The 12116-nt window shown below is 34.4% G+C and overlaps 1 protein-coding gene across 2 annotated transcripts in view; it reads left to right on the top strand.

Moving 5' to 3' along the window:
• Positions 1 to 12116, top strand: part of EBAG9 (estrogen receptor binding site associated antigen 9) — a 23410-nt gene extending 11294 nt beyond the window's left edge. For both annotated transcript variants that reach the window (XM_032467669.1, XM_014561698.2), the window contains exons 3-7: positions 712 to 790; positions 1638 to 1796; positions 3476 to 3583; positions 6925 to 7016; positions 10671 to 12116. In XM_032467669.1, the coding sequence (XP_032323560.1) occupies positions 712 to 790; positions 1638 to 1796; positions 3476 to 3583; positions 6925 to 7016; positions 10671 to 10791 (559 nt within the window). In that variant the 3' untranslated portion in view covers positions 10792 to 12116. The remainder of the gene's footprint in view (positions 1 to 711; positions 791 to 1637; positions 1797 to 3475; positions 3584 to 6924; positions 7017 to 10670) is intronic.

Raw genomic sequence — 12116 nt, 5'->3', positions numbered from 1 at the left:
TCTAGCTACTTTAAATATATCACTTAATTAAATCCTCACAACAACCTTGCAAAGGTAGGTTTGAATACCTGCCCTTTACAGATGAGGACACTGAGGCTAGGAGGAAGGTGATTCCAAATAGACTCATAATGAATAGAAGTAAACCGTGGTTGACACAGGTTCCACAGCCCGTGCTCTTCACAATTGAGGGACAAGACCCATCTTGTTTAATATAGTACTTGTCCTCCTAATCCTTAAAACTTGCTGGGAACAGTTTATAGTTCAACCCAGTGATTTTCAAACTTTAATAGTTTAATAGGTAATCTTAAGAAACCAACTATGTAAAACAAGCAAAAGCCAGGCCACCCTCATTAAAACAGCACAGCTGTCCCAGAGCTTCACCTACAAAACTCATAATGCTCTAAGGAGCATGGTTTCAAACCAGTTTTGTATTTTTGTTTTTGGCCTTCTATTCCTCCTGAGTTTGTCTATAATTGAGTCCTAAACCAAAAAGCAGTTGTGTTGTCCTGTCCAATATTTTAAAGAAAACATTTAAGAGATATCTGATGCATGTCTGGCTTTTCATATCTTAATGAACAACTGTTAATTATTAAAATAATTCAAAATTTGAAAAAGATCTTCTCTTACAAACCTTTAAGTTACTGTCTGTAGTACTTTTACTGGTGCTTGTTTTGGTAGTTCTTGAAATAAATTATTTCATTTTTGTTTTAGATCTGGCAGAGGACGGAAATTAAGTGGAGACCAGATAACTTTGCCAACTACAGTTGATTATTCATCAGTTCCTAAACAGGTAGTTTTTTTTAAAGTTTGAGTAAGTGTTCCAGAACCATATTTTTCAGACTATATTGCAGACCATCAGTATGTCATGAAATTAATTTGGTAGTCAGGGTCAGGATTTTTATTGTTATTGTTATAATTTTTTTATTCTAAAATTTTTATTTTGTTCTTTATTTTCTGTGTCTTTGCTGAGAGTTTCTATTTTTTTCCTGTTGGTTTCAAGAGTGTTTGCTATTGCTTATTGGAGCATTTTTATAACTATTTTAAAGTCTTAGATAATTCCAACATTTATATCATCTTGGGGTTGGTGTCTGTTGGTTTACTTTTTCCATTCAAGTTGAGATTTCTTGTTTTTTGTTTGCTGAATAATTTTGAGTTATTTCACGGACATTTTGAATATTATGTTTGAGACTCTATCTTATTTAAATCCTGTAAAGATTGTTGTTATTTGTTATTTTATCAAGCAATAAACCTGATTAAGCTTAGATTACAAGTTCCAGTCCTCCTCCTGTGGGCTGTAGTTTTAAACGTCAGTTTAATTTCCAAAACATTTTCTTTTATTTTGTTTTATTGTTTGTTTCTTAATAGATAGAACAGAATGTCTAACTCATAGTAAAAGTAATTTTTTAAACTTTTGACCTAGTTTTGGTATGTGATGTAAGATTGTACTTTCCTGTTCAAAAAAGTTTGAAAACCAATGTTTTATTTGTTTTGTTTTGTTTTGTTTTGTTTTGGAGGGGGGTAGGTACATTAGGTTTTGAAAAACAGTGTTTTAGGAAACTCATTTTTCTAGTAAGTGAGAATGAAGTGTTAACTAGGCTACCCCTTTGTGGCTGACAATATCGATCATTTAAATTTAGGCAGATGTTGAAGAGTGGACCTCCTGGGATGAAGATGCACCCACAAGCGTAAAGATTGAAGGAGGGAATGGGAACGTGGCAGCACAACAAAATGCTTTAGAACAACTAGAACCCGACTATTTTAAGGACATGACACCAACTATAAGGAAAACCCAGAAAGTACGTTAAAGATTTGTGCTTTTGGAGATTAAACCATTGAATTGCTCTTCAGATTCCTATAATTAAAATTAGACAGAATAAACTGTATTTGTTAGAAAGCCTGTTTCTAATTATCAGGGTTTTATTTTTGTGGTGTTATAGAGGTTTGTATATTCAGGTGACCTAAACATAGATCTAGCAAGTTGTATCCATAAGTCCTAACATTATGTCTAAGCATTTACAGAAATCCTACTGTATGTCCAATTCTAGACTCTAGTCTCTGCTATGGAGACTAAGCTGAGTAAGATACAGTTCTAAAACTTAAAAGAGTTCACAGCTTAGTGATATCTACAGAGTGATAGCTAGTTTCCATTGTTTATAACCATTACAAAATCAATGTAAGGCTCTGAGAACTTAGAGTATTTATGTGGGTTTGTGTTAGTCATCCACACTTTATTTTATCCCTTTTGAGTTGACTATGGCAGTCACTTAAATATGCAGGGAATTATTAGAAAAAGAACAATGGCTGAGTATTTTCCTTTTTAAAAATAATAGTACATGTACATTTAAAAAAAAGTTTTAATCAAAGAATATAAAAGAGCTTATAATGAAAGACAGTAGACTTCTGCCCCATCACTCTTCATAGCCAGTTTGACTTCCCAGAAGCAGCCACTCATAAATTTTTCTGTTTGGGCTTCTAGTGTTTTTCATTGTATCTATATACAGTATTCTTAAATTGCTGTGTCTTGATTTACCAATAACAGGCATTGTCCACTGACTTCATACTATGCTAAATGGGGGTTTATTTCATACCACCCTTGCCCCTCTTCCCCTTCTTTCAAACATTATAATGTTATTATTCCAGTCTACTTCATCAGTCATTTCTGCTATTTTGAAAAATTATATTTAAAGTTCCATTTCTTATTCAGTCAAGCATAGAAAATACTTCTTATCAATATATTTAATAAAATTGGGACATATTTTTTTCCCCAATTCCCTAATAGGGTTTTTCACCCTCTTTTACATCCCAGCCAGTTTTAGCTGTACGTTTATTTTTAGATTTTCAAAGCTGATAACATTTGCATACTGTAATCATAATTGTTTTTGTTGAGTTATCCAAATGTCTCAGTGCTGAAAAGCATAAAGTTGCATATTTTTCAAGGAGTTTTAAGGAAGTTTCTTAGTATTTTGGAAGTGTGTTGCTGCTCTTAATAGGAATCCAGTGTATTAGTAGTACCTTAGTAAATTATTTAGAATGAAAATGCTTTTAAGCTACAGAGCTAACATTACTGGCCTGAAATAGTTATGTATTCACAAATATCAACATGCTTAGAGAACTGGTTATACTTCTTGGCAGGATAATGATACATGTTCTTATTTAATACGGGAACTGAAAAAGCCCAATTATATTTTGGGGTCTAGGGAAAGTAGGGAAAGAGGAAGGAGGAAGAGGAAAATGTATTGTTTTAGAAAAAAGTGAAATATGATTTTTCTTAGTATGTAACTGATTTGTGTGCCAATTGCCTGGGAATTTTGGTGCCCTTTATAGCCTTTAAAATATTTTTTTTACATTGTCAATTTTAAGAGGAGCAAGGTAGAGCATGTTTTAAAATATTTATAAAATGCTTTGGTCAGTTTGTCTATTTTTATATAGTGAGGTATAAAATATTCCTGTAATTTTATTTTAATTAATCTTTCAGATCATTATTAAGAAGAGAGAACCATTAAATTTTGGCATCCCAGATGGTAGCACTGGTTTCTCTAGTAGATTAGCAGCTACACAAGATATGCCTTTTATTCATCAATCTGTAAGTATGTTAATGGTATCTAGGCAAGTTTTTTGTTTGTTTGTTTCTGTTTTCTTTAGAGAAGAAGAAAACATGAAAATGAATTGAACATAGTGTCGGTATTTCTGTGACTTTGAAACACATTTAGTAGATCAAGAGAGGTTAATCTGGAATTTTACCAGTCCTATCCTTTTATGACATTGTAATTACATCAGGTACTAAGATCAGAGTCCGTTGCACACATAAAAGATAGAGACAAAATGGAATTTAAAAATACGACTTTTAAAGAGATTATCACCAAAGTTTAACTTTAGTAGCAGGTTATTTTTATGTGAGTTATGAATTGTTTCCCTAGTAGACTATATTTACATTTAAAGTATAATTTAACTTAAAGTGCATTTGACCTAAATACAACACTTTTAAGGACAAAAGTAATGAGGAAAGGGTATACTGGTTTTCAACCCTGGAACCTGTCAAAATCAGCTTTGAATTTTTTACAGTACACTACTGTGTGCAGGCCCCTCCCCAGATCCTGGCTTAAGTATGCTTTGATTGATTGATTATTGATTATATTAATTATCTATTGTTGTATAACAACCCCACACTTAATGACTTAAACAACAATAAACTTTTTTTTTTTTTAAATCAAAGTTTCTCCAGATCAGGAATCCGGGTATGACTAAACTGAGTGGTTCTGGCTCAGGGTTTCTGTTCATTTCCAGACAAATTATTAGCTGGGCTGTGTTTATCTGAAGGCTTGGCTGAGATTGGAGGATTCATTTCAAAGGTGGCTCACTTACATGCCTGGCAGATTAATGCTGATTGGTTGCATGAAGCCTCTGTTTCTTGCCATGGACTCCTCCATAGGGCCGCTTGAGTTTCCTCACGATACGATCACTGACTTTCCCAGAACAAATGATCCCTAAGAAAAAGAGCAGAGAACATGCAGGGGTGAAGCCACAATGCCTATTTACTACTTAGTCTTGTAAGTAAAATACTGTCACCTCCACATTATCTTATTCATTGGAAGCTAGTCACTAAGTCCAGCCAACATGCAGGGAGAGAGGAGCTAAGCTCCACCTCTTGAAGAAGAGTGTCAGAGAATGTGCAGACACAGAGTTAAACCACCGCTTCTATCTGTTCATCTTTCTATCTAATTTTTTTGTTTAAACTGCGCAGGAACTTCTGAGGCCCCTCTTCCCCGGTGGGGGGGTCCATGTTTATGTACGTTAATTCATTGATCAAAAACTATTCCTACTAATGCCAAATGCCGTGCTAGGTGCTGGTGATATAGTAGAAAGTAAGCAAAGGAGGCAGGTTCCTTGCCTCAGGAGTATGCATTCTAGTAGGGGAGGCACAAGGTTAAATAAGTTATCACACACATAAATACCACAAACTGTGATAACTCCTATACAGTTCCACGATGTCATGAGAGCATAATAGCTCCACGGATAGTTCTGTAAAAGAGCATCGCATCATGGTGTTTTGTTTTTCATTTTTCTGAATTTTAAACTTTATACAAGTTTGATCCTATATGGTAGAGTGGTTCAGACCTCCTCAGTATGTTAGTACATATTTGCCACCTAACTGTAATTATACGTTATTATAACACTAACATAGCTTATTAAAAAGTTGTAAATATGTAACCGCTTCCAGAGTCTGGTAGAGGTAAATAGGGTAGGTGGAGAATGTTCCCACATACTTTCCTTCCAAGCAGACAAAACAAAGGGGCATTGCCTAGGAAGAGAATGGTAGCCTACTGTGCTTTGTTCTCTGCACCAAAAATACCTCACTACCCATTCCACAAATTAGGTTTTTCTTTTAAATTGCACGTTCTTTCTGGAATTTATCATTTGTATTGTTGTGATAAATCTTTCAATACTAAGGATACTAACTTCTGTCATCTTTTACAATTTTCAGTTTGTTGTTGGCTTTATAATTTGGTTTTGATGTTTTTGATGGGCAGATAGATTTAGTTTTTATGTAGCAAATCTATCCATTAGAACTTTTTCTTTTTTACTTAGAAGACCATCTCCACTAGAGGATCAGATAACACTCTTTTTTATGGTCTTAGGAGTTTCACTTTTTTTATATCTAAATGTTTTATACACCAAAAATCAAACACCTCAGTAGAAAAATGGATAAATTTACAAATAAGAAATAGACATCATCTGGTAACATGTAGAGAAGTTTGATCTTATTAGTTCTTAAAGACATTCACAGTAAAATAACAAGACACCATTTTAAATCCTAACATGTTAGGGAAGATAGAAAAGAAGGAAACCTACCTGTTCTGACAACAGTACAAGGAAACAAGACTTCTGCCTCCTGCTGCCAGGAGGAGAAGTTGGTATAACTTTTCAAGAGAATCATTTGTATTTGTTTCAGTGACTTTAAAAATCCTTTTCTTTGATTTAGCTATTTTACTTTTGGAAAGTTATATTAAACAAATAATCAGATGTATTTCTTAGAAAATTTTTAACGGGATGGTGTTTCATTTGTGGTTAGAAGCAGAAAATTCAACACATTTTATTTCATTTTTAGGTGTAAGTACTCAAAAGAGAATATAATAAATCTGTTCACAGGTTGGTGCCATTTATTTTATGCACATAATCATTTCCCCACCAACCAAACATTCCAGAATGAACATTTTCATTGGTTTGTGGAAGGAAAAGTAAACTCTTGGAGGTCTGGCATGGGGAACAGTGGAAGGTAGTGGCCAGCCTGTTGGTATTAGGGAAGTGGGACAGGCAAAAGGAAGCACAGCAGAGAAGAAATATTCCAGTGAAGAGTAAATTTTGCCTGGTTTGTCATTTTTCCCTGGGACCCAGACAGACTGTGCCACTGAAAAATCGAAATTATTTGTGCTTAAGTGGAGATGACTGTGCTAGTTTGGAAAATTTCAGTTCTTCCAGTTCGTCACCCCAGCACAGAGTAGTCCAGTCAAGCATCGCTAATCCAGTCTGGATCAGCCTGCCTCTTCTCTCTCCCCCACCCCCACTCCTTCTTACTGAAAAGAGAGAAACAGAAGTGTTGTATTCTTGTCTGTCCCAAACTGCAGGAGGCACAAAAAGAAAAGAAAAGTTAATATAAAATTAATATCCTGGAATATCCTTTAACAAAATAGGAAGAAAGCTGAACTTGCCCAGGACCGTTGAGTAACAAAGTCGTGTGTCTCCAGAAACCCCTCAGTTCAGGCAAAGCAGAGGCAGTCCTTTGGGCCTGTATTGGATGTGGCGAGGACGTGGAGAAGACACAGGGCAGTGGCAGTCTAAGTTATGCTTTAAAAGATACTCTTATTGACTGCTGAGTGGAGAAAGGATGGCTCTTTACTATCGTAATTTTTTTTTTTTTTTTTTTAGCCTGAATTAGGTGACTTGGATACCTGGCAGGAAAATACCAATGCATGGGAAGAAGAAGAAGATGCCGCCTGGCAGGCCGAGGAAGTTCTGAGGTATTTGAGTCATATTTACGCTGCAGCTGAGTAGAAGAACGGGTTTTGTTCATGCTGTGTTTAAGGTCAAGAAAGCTCATTCTGCCAAATGTTAATATTTTTCTTCATTCTTATTTGAACCTTAGATAATATGGGATACTTCTTTGTATTTCAGACTACATATGCTATTTTATATGATCAAAACCTCCCAAAAAAACAAGAATTTAAAGCATTGTAGATATAAAAGAATAATCGTGATGAATGATATCTTATATATATATATACACACGCACAGATATATACACCATATTGCACTGTGTGCTTTATACTTCATTCCCTGTAAAATATATTTATCTCTTAAAATGTCCCACTGTGAAATGTGAGCCACAAGAATACATTTTCTCTGGGTCAGAAATGATACCTTTGGTTTTGTTTCCCTGTGGTCTAGCATAGTGCTGGCACTGCTCGTTTGAACATAGCCGTGAATAGTGTATTGTATTACACTCAACATTTGTATGTGGATCTCAATTGACGTACTCAGACGCCCTGAAGTAGAAAGATAACAAGTCATGTACTTACTGCCCATTCTACAAAAACTATTATTCTGGAGGTTTTCAAATCTGTGTTTTGTTGTTTGTTCTTATTTCTCTGTCTTCGTGAGCAAGGAACTTAATTCTTGCTACTGCTGCATTGGGTCAAAGAGTAAAAAGAAAATTTACCTTAAGAGAGTTTATGACTATCATCACTAATGAAAACTCAGATATTTAAATGTATCTAAATTACTTTTCCACTTTTAATGACGTTATAGTAAAATACAGTGATTTTTTAAAATACTGTTTTTATAATAGGGATAGAAAATGAATTACCCTTTATCTGATTCTTAAAACAATCTGTATTTTTGTATTTTCCTTTCTTGTCTTTACCAATAAATTGCAATTACCTTGAACAACCAGCAGAGGGTGCAGCTAAATAACTGGGAGTTAAGGCTGACCTTTTCTTATTTTCAGCATTTTTTTCTTTGACAGGAAGGTATCATGTTTTAAAAGTCAGTAAAGTTATAAGAGTTTTAATTGTTTAGTTTCTGTTTGATCATTATTCAATATAAAGGAGATGTTTTTAAAATTGTAAACATTAACATGTATGAATCATCAAAAAAGATGTCACTTTTTTTTTTTTTTACTCTATTTTTGGATAATTCATAGCTAAAGAAGTCTGAGTATTTTAGAATATTTTGGGGAATCTAGTGATGATTAGTGTCATCAACCACAAGGGTGAACGAAGGGGCTATTTATTTTGAATCCAGTAATCTTAATAACAGCATTGTAGAGTTTATGAGTTCACAAGTAGCTGAACTGTAAAAAATCCTTCTCTTTTTCTGCCCTATACTCTTGCAACCGGAACAAAACGAGACCAAAAAACTCAAACTTAGGGCTTGATGATAGAACAGACTGGGAGAGGGAGCCTCTTAGTAATAGATGTGCTCCATGCTGCACGTTGCATAAGCAGAGCCAGAGACACCTGGAGGCTTCCGTACGTTGTTACCGCCCCCAGAAGAACCCTGAGAATTTTTAAAGTGTATCCATAATCCATATTCACTAACTTGTCCTGTTTCCCACTGCCGCTATAAGTGCTACTAGTACTGTGGACAGTATCACTGAGGAAAAAGATTCTGGTTCCTTAGTGATTCCAGACATGTATCTGGACAGGAAAAATATATTTTGTCTGCAGCAATGTCTAAGTTGCTTCTTGTGCCAGGAATGTTAACTGTTGATATTTATATTTCAGCTAGTAACCAGGTCAAAACTTGATTATCTTATTTCTAACCTAGCCAGCCCTTTATAATTCTTTTTCTCTCTCCTTTTTTGACACTGATATTTTGGCATTTTTATTGCAAATTATCAGTTTTGCTTGAAAGTGAGCAGAGCTAGTGAAAAGTAGATTTTTTTAAACTATTCTTTTGAAACTTTAGTTCATTGATGGTGATGGTCAAAATGTTGCCTAAAATAAATCTCTCTACCTTCTGGAATTTTGGTCATCTATACTTCTGCTTACACCCAGTTTTTTCTTTTCCATTTTGGTTTATTACAGGGTATTGAATAGTTCCCTGTGCTATACAGTAGGACCTTATTATTTATCTATTTTATATAGATATATAGTTTGTATCTGCTAATCCCAAGTCCTAATTTATCCTCCCCACCCCTTTTTCCCTTTCATAACCATAAGTTTGCTTTCTATGTCTGTGAGTCTCTTTCTGTTTTGTAAATAAGGTCATTTGTGTCATATTTTAGATTCCACATATAAGTGATATCATATGGTATTTTTCTTTCTCTTTCTTACTTACTTCATTTAGTATAATAATCTCTAGGTCCATCCATGTTGCTGTAAATGGCATTATTTCATTCTTTTTATGACTGAGTAGTATTCCATTTTGTGTGTGTGTGTGTGTGTGTGTGTGTGTGTGTGTATCATGTCTTGTTTATCCATTCATTTGTCAATGGACATTTAGGTTGCTTCTATGTCTTGGCTGTTGTGTATAGTTCTGCTGTGAATATTTGTGGTGCATATATCTTTTCGAATTATTGTTTTCCTCAGATATATGCCTGGATTGCTGGATCATATGGTAACTCTGTTTTTAGTTTTTTAAGGAGTCTCCATACTGTTTTTCATAGTGGCTGCACCAATTTATATTCCCACCAACAGTGCTTACTCCTGTTTTTAAGTATGATTGAGAATTGTATGTGTATTTCACTCACTATACCCAGCTTTGAGCTGTCTCAAATGTGGGTAATCCATACTGGATTTTTCTGTATATAACCCAGTGTGTTGCCTATCCTTTGCCCACCTGTGACCTACTACAGCTTTCTTCCTCACCCTTGCATACTTGTTCTTATTTTCTCATACCCTGAACCTTCAGATCCATGACTAACTTCTATTCCTTTCCTTTTTCCTATTTCATCATCTCATTTCTACTCCTTCTCATACAAAGCAATCAATAAAGATAGAGAGTTTTAGTGATTGTAGATCAGTGGAGTTAGAGAGGGACTGGAGGGCGGTATTTTCTAATGTGTAATTAGCAAGTGCCCACCATTTTGCCTCTTCATTAGTAGAGCTGGTCAGATGTTAATCTTACATTGATTTCTAGCTTCTAGTTGGAAGGCATGTCTTAAGTTCCCATTTTCTTTGTGCTTTGTGTTCTGCACATCTGTATTCTTGACATCCTTTAGCTGCCTGTTTTTAACTCTTACAATAATAGAAGATTTAATCATAAATATGAGGCTTTTCTGAATGGTGTCAGAAAGAAGGTGTAGTCCAATGGAAGTCATGTTTCAGTGAAAATAGTCTGAAGAAGAGGGGTCAGAGTATGTGAGTTCTTATCCTTGTGCTTAATCTTACAACTTTGGGCAATTCACTTAGCCTGAATGCCCCATTTTACTTATTTTTAAAACGGAGATAATACCTTTTTTATTTTGTAAGTTGTATTCTAAGGATTAAAAGAAATACTGTTTTTGAAAACCTTTGAAATTTTCAAAGCAGTGAGACAAATGAAGACTTTTTAAACTTACATTTTATGATAGTAAAAAGGCAGTGCTGTTTCTTTCTGGAATTTATTTGCCATTTTACTTTTACCTGCGTGGTATTTTCTAAATGTAAAAATAGGAATATATTTCTCTTCAGGCAGCAGAAGATAGCAGACAGAGAAAAGAGAGCAGCAGAGCAGCAAAGGAAGAAGATGGAAAAGGAAGCACAGCGGCTAATGAAGAAGGAACAGAACAAAATTGGTGTGAAACTTTCATAACAAGTGTTCTTCACATGTCATAGCGCCAGTGCGAGAAATGCGGGCTCCACCAGCCAAGCAACATTTGTGTGGGTCTAAGAGTGTTTTCAGAGTACACATATGCTGCTTGACTTTAATGCATTCACCAGGCCACCCAGGGCACCAGGGTGCTCTCAAAGTCCCTTGAACTCTTAGTGATTGAGACTCAAAAGAAGAAAAAAGACTTAAGAGACAATATTTTCTTCATTGTGCTCCAACTGTAAGACAGTTGTTTGCTGTAGAGAAATTATTACAAATGGAATATATCAGTACCTCTTCAGGCTAGTGTTGCTAGCTGAATAAATGGGTATAAATAATTTTATGGTGGGAAAGGACTCTGCTGTCTATAATGCTTTCCTTCAATGTGCATAATGATAAAATAAATAATTTTAAATATTCTTTTGTTTCCATGATTCCCTGACCTAAATCAGACAAACTTGCAGGGCTTTAGCTTCTTTTTTTCTGTTGTTAGGAGCTGGTGTTGGCTTACATTTCCTCTAATTTGAAATGACATTGTTTATGTTTGATACAACGTTAAGGATTTTGGCTTTCAAGAAAATGACATTAAATGCAATAATTTTATTTATCATAACCATTTTGTACATCATTGTTTTCTTTTAGAAGGTGTAGTGTTATACATATTTGTAATTTATATTGCATGTATAAACATATTGAAAGTCAGCTAAAATGGCAAATTTATTTTACATTATTATAACTCATGAGTTTTAAAAACTAGTACTAGTAATTCTTCCCCTTCCTTGTAGGTTTTAAGATGTTATGGTATCTTTAAGTACCTTAGTTCCTTTCCTACAAAAGCCATTGATTTACAAATGCATAAAGCCTTCAGTTCTACTATTTCAAAGCTTTTAGATGATTTCTGTATCAGTTTTATATATCCAGCATAATGCAGGTTACCTATGTTGTTGGCTAAGATAAATTACTGATTCATTAAATTATAAACCAAGATAGGAGAAATAATACTTTTTTTTTTAAATGTTGACTAGCTCCACAATAGTTTTAAGGAAATAGATACATACTGTGTTCATAGGGAAAAATGTAGATTTGATAGTTTATAATCTCATTAATTTTGTCTCCACAATTAAAATATATCCAGCCTAATTTTCTATGGCTTTAGAATTCTTTAAGATTTTACTTTCTTCAAAGTTGTTGCCCAGAATTAACATTTTGTGGGGTTCTTAAATGTCATAGATATTCTACAGCCCAAATACCATGAATTTATTTGAATTAAAGTGATATCTCATAGTAAAATCACAAACTATACAATGAGTTCCCTAAGTCCTTAGCCT

This window comes from Camelus ferus, chromosome 25 (assembly GCF_009834535.1).
Source record: "Camelus ferus isolate YT-003-E chromosome 25, BCGSAC_Cfer_1.0, whole genome shotgun sequence".
NCBI lineage: Eukaryota > Metazoa > Chordata > Mammalia > Artiodactyla > Camelidae > Camelus > Camelus ferus.
This window is presented reverse-complemented; position numbering and strand designations above follow the sequence as displayed.